This window comes from Octodon degus, unplaced genomic scaffold (assembly GCF_000260255.1).
Source record: "Octodon degus isolate 3935 unplaced genomic scaffold, OctDeg1.0 scaffold00014, whole genome shotgun sequence".
NCBI classification, from domain to species: Eukaryota; Metazoa; Chordata; class Mammalia; order Rodentia; family Octodontidae; genus Octodon; species Octodon degus.
In genome coordinates, this window is record NW_004524590.1 from 21,527,013 (window position 1) to 21,540,043 (window position 13,031).

General features: G+C 36.0%; 1 protein-coding gene across 1 annotated transcript in view; it reads right to left on the reverse strand.

The window, feature by feature from the left end:
- Positions 1 to 13,031, reverse strand: part of Zranb3 (zinc finger RANBP2-type containing 3) — a 222,738-nt gene that overhangs the window by 70,004 nt on the left and 139,703 nt on the right. Inside the window, exons 7-8 of the mRNA XM_023709687.1 lie at positions 7,106 to 7,277; positions 5,036 to 5,152 (exon numbers count right to left, since the gene is read on the reverse strand). Of these exons, the coding sequence (XP_023565455.1) occupies positions 5,036 to 5,152; positions 7,106 to 7,277 (289 nt within the window). The remainder of the gene's footprint in view (positions 1 to 5,035; positions 5,153 to 7,105; positions 7,278 to 13,031) is intronic.

Sequence of the window (13,031 nt, forward strand, 5' to 3'; positions counted from 1 at the left end):
ATTTCTCTAGTATAAATATCTAAGATATTTTTATGATTATATTTTATCTCTACTATTATCTACTATTATCTTTTCTTGCTATAATTTGAAGCTATTTTTCTATAATTATACAGTATACATAAGCATACACAATATGAGACACTCAGGTATGCCTAAGAATTATTCCAGACAAACTAAATTTAAACTTATCCTACCATTCTTACAATTGAAATACCTTCCAATGCGTTCCAAACTTCACTTGTTCTTTAAACCTCTCATAATATAGCTAGTATCTCCACAGTGTACCTCTACCAGGCTCGATTCAGTCACTTTCTCATCACAAAGACATAATACCTCACACCCACAACTCACAGTGAGTCCCTGGATGGATGGCTTTAAGCCAGAAATGGCACTTGGAAGTGTCTTTCCATTATTACCTGTATAGTGGCTAATCAACACTGTCCACACCATTGTCTTGAAAGATGCCTAGAAGACAGTAAATTTGGGTGGCCTGGACGGGTCGCAGGAGCATGGTGTGGGGACCATACATAGGCCTGGGCACCTTCCTCTGGCAGGAACTCTTCCCTGCCCAATGCTACCCAGATGCCCTAAGATGAGCACCTTCCCTCCACCATGCCTTTCTGCCATGAAGTTTCCACCCTGGTTCCAGAAGACCATGGCCTAAAAGTGCGAGCCAGACAAGCCTCCCCTTTAAATTTTTATTTTATTTTATTCTATTTGTTTATTTATTTTTTGTGGAACTTGGGATTGAGGGATTGAACTCAGACCCTGGTGCTTACCACGCAAGCGCTTATTCTACTGAGCCATCTCCCTGGCCCCTAAGCCTCTCCTTTAAATCACAGTGCCAACTACTATGTTCCAGCAATGGAGAGTTGACCAATGCAATCTCTGAACTGTTTTACATTTTTTATAGAACTTTCAGTAATTCTCCATCTTTTCATAAATATTTTTATCCTTTTTTCTGTCTTTTAACAAACTACTTATAGCTATCGAAGTCTTTTTCTAGTAGCTTTACATTCTGGATCCTTTTTACATTTGGCTTCATTGATTGCTTTTTTCTCTTGACTATAATTAGGTTTTTCTTTTGTTGTTGTTGTTTACTTCACAATTCCAATGAATGCTAGGCATTATATGTAGAAGAGCAGTGCAGGGCCAGGGAGATGGCTCAGTGGAATAAGCGCTTCCCTGGCAAGCACAAGGGCCTGAGCTCAATCCTCGGTTCTACCAAAAAAAAAAAAAAAAAAAAAAAGAAAAGAAAGAAAGAAAGAGAGAGAGAGAGCAGTGCAGACTAAATAAATGATATTTACACCTGAAACTGCACATGATTCTTTTATCAGGGCGACAGTATAGAGATGCAGGGGTAAGTCAATATAGTTAGTACTGAGTTGTGTTCAGGTTCTTTTATTACATCTACATGTAGTGTACCTTGAACTCTAAGCTGTTCAGCAATAGGATGCTTTTACTTTGTTATGCTAAGGTTTATCTAAGTATTCCTCTTGTAACTCTTGACTTTTAGCATCCTGTAAGCCTGCTCTATTGACAAATATATTTCTACCCTGGTAGTAGATTGATCTTGAAGGTTTTTAGTGCTAAGTTCTTAGTGGGTAGCAGGGAAATTTGTGGGTCTCCTGGTACCAAGTAAGCATAATGCAGACATTTTGCTGCAGATGAGCACTACAGACATCACGATCATGCAGTGCCTTGTTACTGTGGGTGGTCCTGACTAGGTTCTTCCCCCACCCATAAGCAGTAACAGATCTCTCTGCTTTGTATCAGTGCAGGGTCCTAGTAAGTTCAACAGGGTTTCCTATCCACTCTCTAGGGAACATAGCTTTCGTTCCTCACCTATTTTCATCTCTCATTCATAGCTTAGGTGTGCTGGGGAGTACACAGAAAGCAGTAGGTTTTCAAGAGAGCAGAGAAAACACCTGGAGGCAGCTTTGGGGTGCTATAAGCTTCATTAAGGCTAATAGGTACTAACAGGGAAACAGACTAACAGAAACTTACTACAAAGAGAGACTACAGAAGTGCATATAGGTTTAAGAGTCATTCTCGGCAAAATCTCATATGGGTAAGGAGGTGCTTATATGTCAACAGTACTGCCTTGCAAAGTCCATGAGACATGTACTGTACTTAACACCTTCATCTAGGAGGTTTAGTGGAATCCAGTTAGATAAATTATTCAGCTCCACAGGGTACAATAGGGAATGGGTTTTAGAGCTTAAATTATATAACATCATTAGCTCTATTTCACTACATGACCAATATTCCAAAAAAAACCCCAGCTGATTTAACATACAGGTAGAAAGACAGCTCTTCCACTAGACTGTCCAGTTTCTAGTGTCCTTTAAATAACAAGTATATGGATAGTCTGCTTCCCATCCATTTAGAATGCCCCCTTGACTTCACAAGTCTTAAAAGTGTGTGTGGAATGGGAGCAGTTCAAAGACATGGTGCTACGTGTACTAGTTTTTCGCAGTGATGACATGCCCCACAAGCAGCAGATCCTGGATTAGGCTTTCAAAACTAAGAGAATGGAGAGACTTTGCCTCTTCCACAGTAGCTTAAAGCCTTTGCTTAGTATGACAAATACATTTTGAAAGTAAGCAGGGTTTTGAGCTTATGCTCCACTAATGTGGATACTCTGGCATTTCCCAGTTAGTATGCGGCAGCAGGGAGTAGAAATAAAGCTTGGGATGGATTCCCTTGTTTTGGAATACCCTGTTACTGTGAACTATCATGATAGCCTAAAGGGGTGGTAAACTGATGGCACATGTGCTACAGCAGGGTGCTTGTGTTACTGGAAGCTCTAAAATGTCCACCATCCCTAGCCTAGGATCAGCCTTTTGAATTGTATTAGAATTTCAGCATTTTCATTTTATTGCTCCATTTTATGGGAGATACCCCTTCAACCCTAGCTCTATTAAAGAAGAAAATGTTCTTACATCTCATCTCTCCTTTCAGTAAACTTGAAAAACAAAAAAAAACAACTCCATCTGAAAGAGTCACCCATGAAAAAACTTACAATAACATCATAATTAATGGTTAAAGACTGAATTCAGTGGAGTCACCAGAGATGGGCTAAGAAGGTAGTTTTTCAGTCCTGTCATTCTATTCACCATTATACTACTTACCCTTGAATATATAACAAAGTAAATAAAAGGCATAAGAAAACAAGGAAAAAATGAATGACTTTATGTACAGACAAAAGGATCCTGTGTGCCAGAATTAACTAAAGCCACAAAAACTAATAAAATGAGTTCCACAAAATCAAAGAAAAGGTCAATATAAGAAAATACAATAGTAATTCTGTATTTAGCAAAAAAAAAATGGAAATTTAAATTTAAAATACTAATTATAAGAGCAAAAAGAGACATGAAAGACCTTGGAATAAATCTAACAAAATGTATTCATGAGAACTAGAAAACACTGTAGTGAGAAAATGAAGGCCTAAACTAAAGGAGATACTCTTTTTCATTGATCGGAACTACTATTAAGAAGGCAATTCTTCCAAATGAATGTATAGATTTAATACAATTCCAACAGAAATTGCACACACTTAAGAAGCTGATTTTAAAGTTTATGTGGAAAAGTAAAGAACTTGCAAAAGATGACTGAGGAAGGATAAAGTAGAGACTGAAAACTCTGTAATTTCAAGATTGATTAGAAAGGTACAGTGTATTAGTCACTTTCCTAATTGCTGCACAAAATACCCAACACCTACAACATAAAGGGAAAAAGGTTTATTTTGGCTCATGTCTTAGTCTGTGGCTAAGTGTTCTTCCCAAGGCAGGGTTCAGCATAGAACAGACAAACAGTACAGAAAAGGCTGCTTGTCTTTGCCAGAAGCAGAGTAAGAGGGGAGAGCTGGGAAGCGAGACACACCTTCAGGTCACATCCCTAGTAAAGCACCTCTTTCAGCCAGACCCCATCTCCTAACAGAAAGTCTACCACAATGGCCCCATAACCCAATCACCTTTAAAAGCTATATACATATAGCTCCACTTATGAACTCATGAGGTTTGTGGGGGACATCTAGATCTAAACCACACTAATGATGCTTTAGTGGCATAAGATTAGACATATAGAACAATGAAAAAGAACAGATTTGAGAAACAGACCCAAATGTCTATAACCAACTGAGTTTTTATGAAGGTGCTAAGGAAATTTAATGAGGGTTACACAGTCTGTGTAACAGAGAACTGAAAACTTATATCATTGAAAAACTGTAACAACCAAATCAAACCAAACAAACCTTGAGCTTTCATCCTTAATTTGTACCACAAATAAAATAAAATGAAGAGAATAGTTCATAAACTAGGCTGAGAATGTAGGTGGAACCTTTTTGATGTGATAGAAATCTTCCAGTTTATTTAGGAGTTATCGAACTATGTACATTTGCCAAGCTTCTTCCAGTTTCACATTTTAAAAGGGCAAATTTCACTCTGTGTAACTTAGACCTCAATAATATGTGCTTTAAAATTTATATCGTGAAAAATATCTCAGATTTGAAAGGGTTGACAATCAGTATTCACAAGTTTGTCATGTTGGCAATATCCTGTGATGAACACAACCTAATTAGGATACTAGAATAATAGTAAAAGGTGATGGACCTAACCGAAAAATAAAAAAATTTAAAAAAAAAATCATTTGGAGTAATTATGTAGTAAAATCATGCAAAAAAACCTGATAACAAAGTTGAATACTTACGTAACAAATTACACCTATTATATATTCTACTATGTCAAAGTATATATGTATATTGAAAATAATCAATATATGGATATATAAAGTAGTGTTTGAATGTATCTGTATTTCTTCCATAAGAATTCTATTTTGTCTTTTTTTTGTTTGTCTGTTTGGTACTGGGGACTGAACTCAGGACCTGGTGCTTACCAGGCAGGTGCTTATGCCATCCATGAGTTATGTTAATAAATAATAAAAAATACATTGCAGTATATAAGTAACTTACTTGATTACAACATATTAAAGAATTTATGTGAATGCAAATACATGGTGGCCTAGCAAGGTGTACCTTAGCAATCGCTGTTTGTTTAAATATGCGAGTAATCAACCCCATAACAGTCTCTGTGCCACCTGGATTTGGAGCTCTCATCAATTTTTCCCATTCTTCAAAGCTAGTATTCAATTCCTATATGGGATGAAGAAACATTGTTTAGGAATACAGCATGAAGAAGAGAACAATTAATGCAATTATGAATCACGTCCTACATTTTTTCTTTTCTGTTGAGAAAGATAGAAAAACAAAATTCCTATACATTCCAATGTGCTCATTTAAAAATATTAAACAGAGAGGTCAATCAAATGTTCATGCCAATCATAGAAACCAATGACAAGCTATGGGTGAAAAGAAAGCCCATTATAACATTATAAAGCAAACCATTGCACCTTCTACTTAAGGAGAATTATTTAATAAAATGAAAAGAAAAGCTTAAATACCTAAAAATATCATAGTGAAAACATACAGGGTACTAAAGTATTTTTCATAAAAAGACAATTTTTTTGCAGTGCTGGCTCATCCCCCAGGGCGTGCGCCTGTTACCCCAGTGCTTGGGAGGCTGAAAACAGGAGAATCATTATGAGTTGGATCTATGTAGTAAGACTTTGTAGATCCTGTACTAAATACAAAATAAATAAATACATAAAAAATAAAAAGACAATTTTATTCAAAGTCATACAAACATTTAGAGAATTATTGTTATTTTTTTCTTTTTTGAGACAGGGTCTCGCTATGCAGTTCAGGCTGGCCTTGAGATCACTTTATAGCCCAGCCTGGTCACAAACTTGCAGCAATCATCCTGCCTCAGCCTCCCAAGTGCTGGGATTGCAGATATGTGCCACCACACCTGGTGAGAATATTAAATAAAAATAAAATATAATCAAATATTGGCTCTCCATTTTATTTTTCTCTGTAATACTAAAATGGTAGATCAAGAAAATTAGATTATTCTTCTTTTAGAACAAACATATTGCTCAAGGTTTACAAAATACTTTAAGCTTTCAAGATGTAATAATGAAAAATTCCCTGGTCATCAAAATTGACAGCATTTTACAGAATATATAAGAATTGAATTTCCCAAAAGTAAACAGAGATAAGGATTAGGTAAAATAACTCTTCACTTTCTGATATGTTGAACTTCACACCTATGACATGACCATAGAATTACAGGACTTCAAAAACAGGGCTCCTTCTCAAATGTCCTAGACAACAGTTCCTTCTTTAAAAACAGAATCCTAGGGCTGGTGAGATGGCTCAGTGGTCTAAAGCACCTACTTAGAACAAGCTTAGCAAAGCACAGGGACCACGGTTCAATCCCCCAGCACCACATGCCAGCCAGCCCCGCCCCCTGGTGGGCTGAGCTGGCCACACACACACACACACACACACACACACACACACACACAAATAAATAAAAAATAAAATAAAAAGCAGTGGGGATTAAAATAGTTGCTTGATTTAAAAATTATAAAAAACAAAACAAAACAGAATCCTACAGCAAGAAATAATTTCCCTTGTTAATTATTGGGTTTCGTACTCTCTATATATTTTGAACTCTTTTTTTGAGGAAGGGTCTTTTTACGAATTTCAGGCTAGCCTGGTCTTGCTGTGTAGCCCAGGCTGGCCTCGAACTTGCAGTCATCCTCGTGCCTCAGCCTCCTGAGAATTGAAATTATAGGCATGTGAAACAATGTTTATATTTTGAACTCTTAATGCTAATTTTTGTTGTCATTAAAATACTTTTTTATATTCAGCAGAAATGTTTTTCTCCAACCACATTTTATTGGTATATTTTATTGGTGTATTTTAGATACACATAATGATCACATTTATCATAGAGAATTTAGACATCTACATGATATAACTTGCTTCTTTTTTAAAAACACTAGGACACTATCTGTTCACATATTTGATAGCAATCATTAAATGCCTTTATTCTTTTCTTGAAATGATACAAAACAAATTTATATGCTCGATTAACTAAAGCTACTTTAAGAAAGTAGATTTTTTTCATGAATATAAAATACAAACAATCTTTTTTGGTATAATTTAAAATAAGAATTTCAATCACATATAGGTTCTTACCTTGGCTGCTGCTGGTAGAAGATCAAATGGAATACGCTGTCTAATTTTAGGAGGTAGCTGGGTTAAAACTTCAGTCTTTAATCTTCTAATCATTATGTCACTTAATAGCTGGTGAAGTTCATTAAGATTTGATGCCCCTCTACAATCCCACTGAGCTCTTTTACCAAAATACCTGTTCATATGAAGAAAATATATAGCCAAGCTAAATGCTAGAATAAGAAAACAATTTATGCAATATGTTCTATCTTTTAATGATAAGGAGCCATGACACTTTTCAAAGTATTTCTGAATGAAAATAAGTTTTTACAAAGCTCAACTTGTGATATAATAATGAAAAAGATTAGACACTATTCAACTATAGAAAATGTTAGTGCCTAAACTCTGTTTACACTGAATTAAAAGCAAGGTTTAGATGAACTGAAGGCTGAGTTGGATACTGTTTTTAAATGGAGGCCACACTGGCATTAGGTTGGGCTCATACATGACAGTGTCTAGCACAGCCAGCCACACACAGTTGTCTTGGTTATTCTTCTCTCACTGCTAAGACAAAGTACCTGACACCTGAAATTAAAGGGGGAAAAAGGCTTGCTTATTTAGTTCATGGTTTGTAGAGGTCTCAGTCCACGGATCGGCTGGCTCCAAGGCAGGTGTCACAGCAGACAGGCACCACAAAGCAGAAACCATTTGAAGTGGGTAGAAGGTAACAAAGTAACAAGGATGAACACAACACTTTCAATCCCTTATATCTTATCTATTTGCCTTCCTTAGGGAAGACAGCACTCATAACGTTAATCCTAGTCCCTTGATCCTAGCATTGCACCATGAATTAATCACCTGATTTTCATCTAGCCACCTCCAAAAAAAGCCCTATCTATGACCACCTGAGGCTCTGGGGGGAACACCCAAACCAAAACTATTATAGCAGGTATAAACTGTTCGCACACTAGCCACACATTATAACTACCAAAACTACCTCAAGTATTTGCCATATGAGATACTTTCCCTAACTGATTTGTTAATTATGACAGACTGATTTTTTGTTTTTCTATTCTTCTTTTGAAACCACTGGATTGATACGAAAAAAATTTTTTTACAAAGTCATAGGTGCACTATGAGAGAGCGAGAGAGAGCGAGAGAGAGAGAGAGAGAGAGAGAGAGAGAGAGAGAGAGAGAGAGAGAAACAGAGGAAATATCAGAGGATAAGTAACTTAAAGAAATATGGAGAAAGCATACAACAGATGGAAAAGTGGTATCTGACTTGGCAAAAGAAACTTACATCTTAAAATGCTTATACAAGGCAACTTATCCTCTAGACCCCTGAAAAAGTAAGGAATTGAAAGCTCAGTAGTGTGTGCACATATTAAAGCAAGGTTTGCAATCTAGTGGAGCACTTTGTGGAGATAAAATTTAACAGCAGAACTATTGCACAAACATCCCCCATGATTGTGATACCCAAAATATTACTCCCCAAAATTCCCAATACTCTCTTAGGGGTTTGTGTTTATTACCCACCATTGAAAATAGCTGTTAGAAAGTAATTAGCAAAGGAAAATTCCTATTAAGTTTCTCCGTAATTCCTAAAAATAATTTAAGTAACTGGCATTTTTAAAGAAATTTTGATTTATTTTAGCACAAATAGATGTAAATTAGAAAAAGTCCCAATTTTAAAACACTATTTTTTTTGATGTGTAACACTCAAAATATGGAAACAATATAACCAATATTAAAAACTGTATTTGCATTGTGGACTTGATGAGAAAACTATAGTGAATGGTTAGAATTTACTGTATGATAAAGTGATACAGATACCATTTATTTGTCTTCAACAATAAATTTACTTATTTAAAAAACTGAATGCTGTCACTGCACACAAAAACATTTATTTACAGCTGCTAAAAACTGAGTTACTGAAACTTGCCCAATAAAATACTTTGATTTCCTTTAATGTGTTGCCATTATATTTATATTAATTAGTAAGTTCATAAACTAATGAAAGTGGGAACATACTTGACAACATCTGATTCTGTTTTCCCATTCTTATACATATACATTTTGACTACACAGTTATTTTCAACAAATTAACACTACAAACCACCAAAATGAAAAGAAGAGCCAGGCATAGAGGCAAATTATGTCTTTAGATTTGAAATTCAATTTCTTGATTTCATGTTTACCCTGACATAAAAAACTTCTACAGTGTATTGTATAATAAACTACAAAATGAATGTGAAAAGACTTAGAAGTATACAATGGTACTTTCCTCAGTATAATACACAATTATTTATATTTTGGAATTGTTCATGTAAATCACATACAATGTGAACATCAAAACCATATGTCACACAGATTATAGAATGCCATTACCCCAGTTTTTTTCATTGTAAATATCGCAACTTTCTTTTCATGTCTTAACAGTATAAAAATAATAATACAATGGCCAGCTACCTTAAGAAATTCAACATAATATACCAAGCATATTTTCTTCACCTTACTTGTAATAAATGTAAATGGGATTAACAGTTATTGAGCCCTTCTCTAAATAAGAAAACAATGGTTTTAGTGTTATTTGGGAAGTGAGCCAAAGTTTAAGAAGCTATTTTTGTTGGAAACACAGTAAAGCTAAGGGATACTTAAACTGCCTGACACTGGGTAAACAAAACTGTGATGTACTTGATCTCATCATGCAGAAATTGGTGAAGTAGAATTGCTTTAGTATCTTTGAGTTTTCTTTTGAAAATTAATGCAGCAACATCCACTCTTCTTTTCTATAACTTCTTATAATTGTCTTGGACACTATACCCCAAGTTTCCCATCATTTCAATGTTTGGAGAAATGTCTATTAGAGTTACAGCAGGCTCGCCACAAACCTGAAAGGCCAGGAGAGCCTGGAGTGAAGTGCTGCAAGCACTAAAAATACTTTCAAGCTAGACTGATCCTGCAAGCTATCTTTAAATTTGATGAAGCAAGGTGTTTCAATGACAGCACATTCAGAAATTCATGATCATCAAACCAGCATTACAAAAAGTCCTTAAAAAACAGCTTTAAAAAAGACAATGAGGCCAACAAGATGCTAAAGGAGCTATTGGAAAAAATATAACAGGTAGAACAAGGAGTTAAGCAGAAGGGAAAAAACTAAGGAATCAGCAACAAGAAAATAATGCAACAATAGGAATAAGTCAGTAACTTTCAGTAATGACTCTCAGTGCAAATGGTCCTATCTCTTCAATAAGAAAACAAAGATTAGCCAAATGGATCATACAACAAAATCCAACAGTATTCCATATGTGAGCAACACATTTAGACAAGGTTTGGTGATACATGCCTATAATTCCAACACTTGGGAAGCAGAAGTGGAATCATCTCTAGAAGTCCAAGACCAATCTGGGAAAAACAGTGAGTTCAAGGCCAGCCCAAACTATACAGTGTGATCCAGTCTCAAAAAACAGCAAAAGGAGAATGAAGAAACACATTTAATTAAAAAAAAAAAGAAGAAGAAGGAAAGAAAATAACCCAGCTAAAATTTAAAGGGAGGAAAACAGTATTTCATGCAATGGTAAGACCCCAAACAAGCAGGAGTAGCTAATCTCGGGGCCAGCAAAATAGCTCAGTGGTCTAAAGCACCTGCTTAGGCAAGCGTAGGCAGGTTCAGGGACCCTGTGTTTGATCCCGGGCAACTCATGTTGTGCCAGGCCGCCCCCAGGGCAGGCTGAGCTGGCTACATAAACAAAAACAAAACAAAAGACAATGAGATTCCTTCTCACTGGGGAAACAATGGCTACTATCAAGAAATTAACCAATAACAAATGCTGATGGGGCCATGAGGAGAAAGGAATCCTTCTCTACTATAAGTGGGAGTGTATATTGGTGCAACAACTGTGGAAATCAGTGGAGATTCCTCAAAAAACTAAGACTACAGGTCCCATTTGACTCAGATAGTCCCCTTGTATCTTCATGAAAGAATTAGAAGCATTATACTACAGCAATATATGTACACTCCTGTTTACAGTAGAACAGTTTATATTAGCTGAATCTGGGAACAGTCCAAATGCCCATCAAACAATAAACAGATACAGAAAATGTGATTCTTTTCTATTGGAGTACTTCGCAGACATAAAGAAGGAAAAACCTGAGCCATTTCTAGGTAAATGTATTAAAGTTTGAGACAATACTCTTAAGTGAATTAAATAAGATATACACGTCTACATATTGCATTGTTTCACTTGTGTGAGAACCTGGAAGTGTAAACACCAAAATGCATAACAGACATGATCTTTCTATCTTTCTTTTTCTTTCTATCCTTTCTTCCTTCTTCTTCTTCTTTTTTTTTTTTTTAATTCTGGGGATTGAATTTAAGATTTTGCATTTGCCAGGCAGGTGCTTATACTGCTGAATTATCTCCCCAGGCCTTATAACAGACACTGTAAAATAGAAACATGGTTCAAATTAGAAGAGGAACTATGGACGGTAGAGGGGAAAAGAAAAAGAATAGAAGAAAAACGTAAACAAAGCTTTTGTAAATAAGGAAATGAAGAGGGGTTTAAGGCAGCAGAGTAGAATGGGAAAAAAAAAGAATCAAGATACGTTATGTACAGGTACAAACTTTCTATAATGTGATCATAATGTATATCTAACAAGATACTGGAAACAATGCAATAAATTACAAAAAAGAAATCATACATTATGGCCAAGTAGGTGTTATTCCAAGAATTCATGAGTGGTTCAATGTATGCAAATCAATAAAGGTAATACACCACACAAAACAGAAGTAAAAAAAAAAAATCATATGATCTGTGCAATAGATGTAGAAATAGCTTTTGACAAAACCCAAGATCATGATTTTTTTTTTTTTTAAATTTAGTTCAGGGTCTTTAGGGTTTCACTACACAGATCAGACTTGTAGTGATCCTCCTGTTTTCAGCCTCCCAAGAGATGGGATTATAGGCCTGCGCCACCACGCCCAGTTTCAGTCACCATCTCAGCTTGCCCCAGGGATGGGGCATGGCACACCAGGGATTGAACCCTGGTCCCTGTGTCTGCCTAAGTAGGCACTTTAATCCGCTGAGCTATCTAGCCGGCCCTTCAATATCATGATTAAAACAGTGAAAAAACAGATGTAGAATGACTCAATCACAAACTGATACAAGCCATTTATGACAAACCTATTGGCAATATCATATCAAATGAGGAAAATCTCAAAGCTTTCCCTCTAAAATTAAGAAGAAAAGATTATCCATTGTTACCAGTCCTGTTCAATATAATATTTGAAATTTTAGCTAGAGCAATTACACAAGAGAAAGAAATAACAGGGATCATACGGAAAGAATAGTGAAGCTATCGTTATTTGTATACATGAAAAAAGCATGTTTTTTACATAAAAAAACAAGAAAATTCTACTTTAAGACTTAGAATTGGGGCCGGGGAGATGGCTCAGTAGAATAAGCACTTGCCTGGCAAGCACAAGGGCCTGAGTTCAATCCCTAGTTCCACAAAAAAAAAAAAAAAGAATAAATAAGCAAATTCAGCAGTGTATCAGGATACGACACCAGTACGCAAAAGTAAATGTTTTCCTATACCACTAATTAACTCACTGAGAAAAAAATTGGGGTAAGCTGAGATGGTGACTGAAACTGGGCATGGTGGTGCAGGCCTGTAATCCCAGCTCTTGGGAGGCTAAAAACAGGAGGATCACTATGAGTCTGATCTGTGTTGTGAGACCCTATAAACCCTGAACTAAATTAAAAACAAAAAAACAAAAAAATCCAGCATCAGAAAAAAGTAAGTACTTAGGAAAAAATTACTCTGAAAAAGGTGATCAAAGAGGACATCAGAAAGTGGAAACAGGGCTGGTGAGATGGCTCAGTGGTCTAGAGCACCTACTTGGAACAAGCCTTAGCAAAGCACAGGGACCACGGTTCAATCCCCCAGC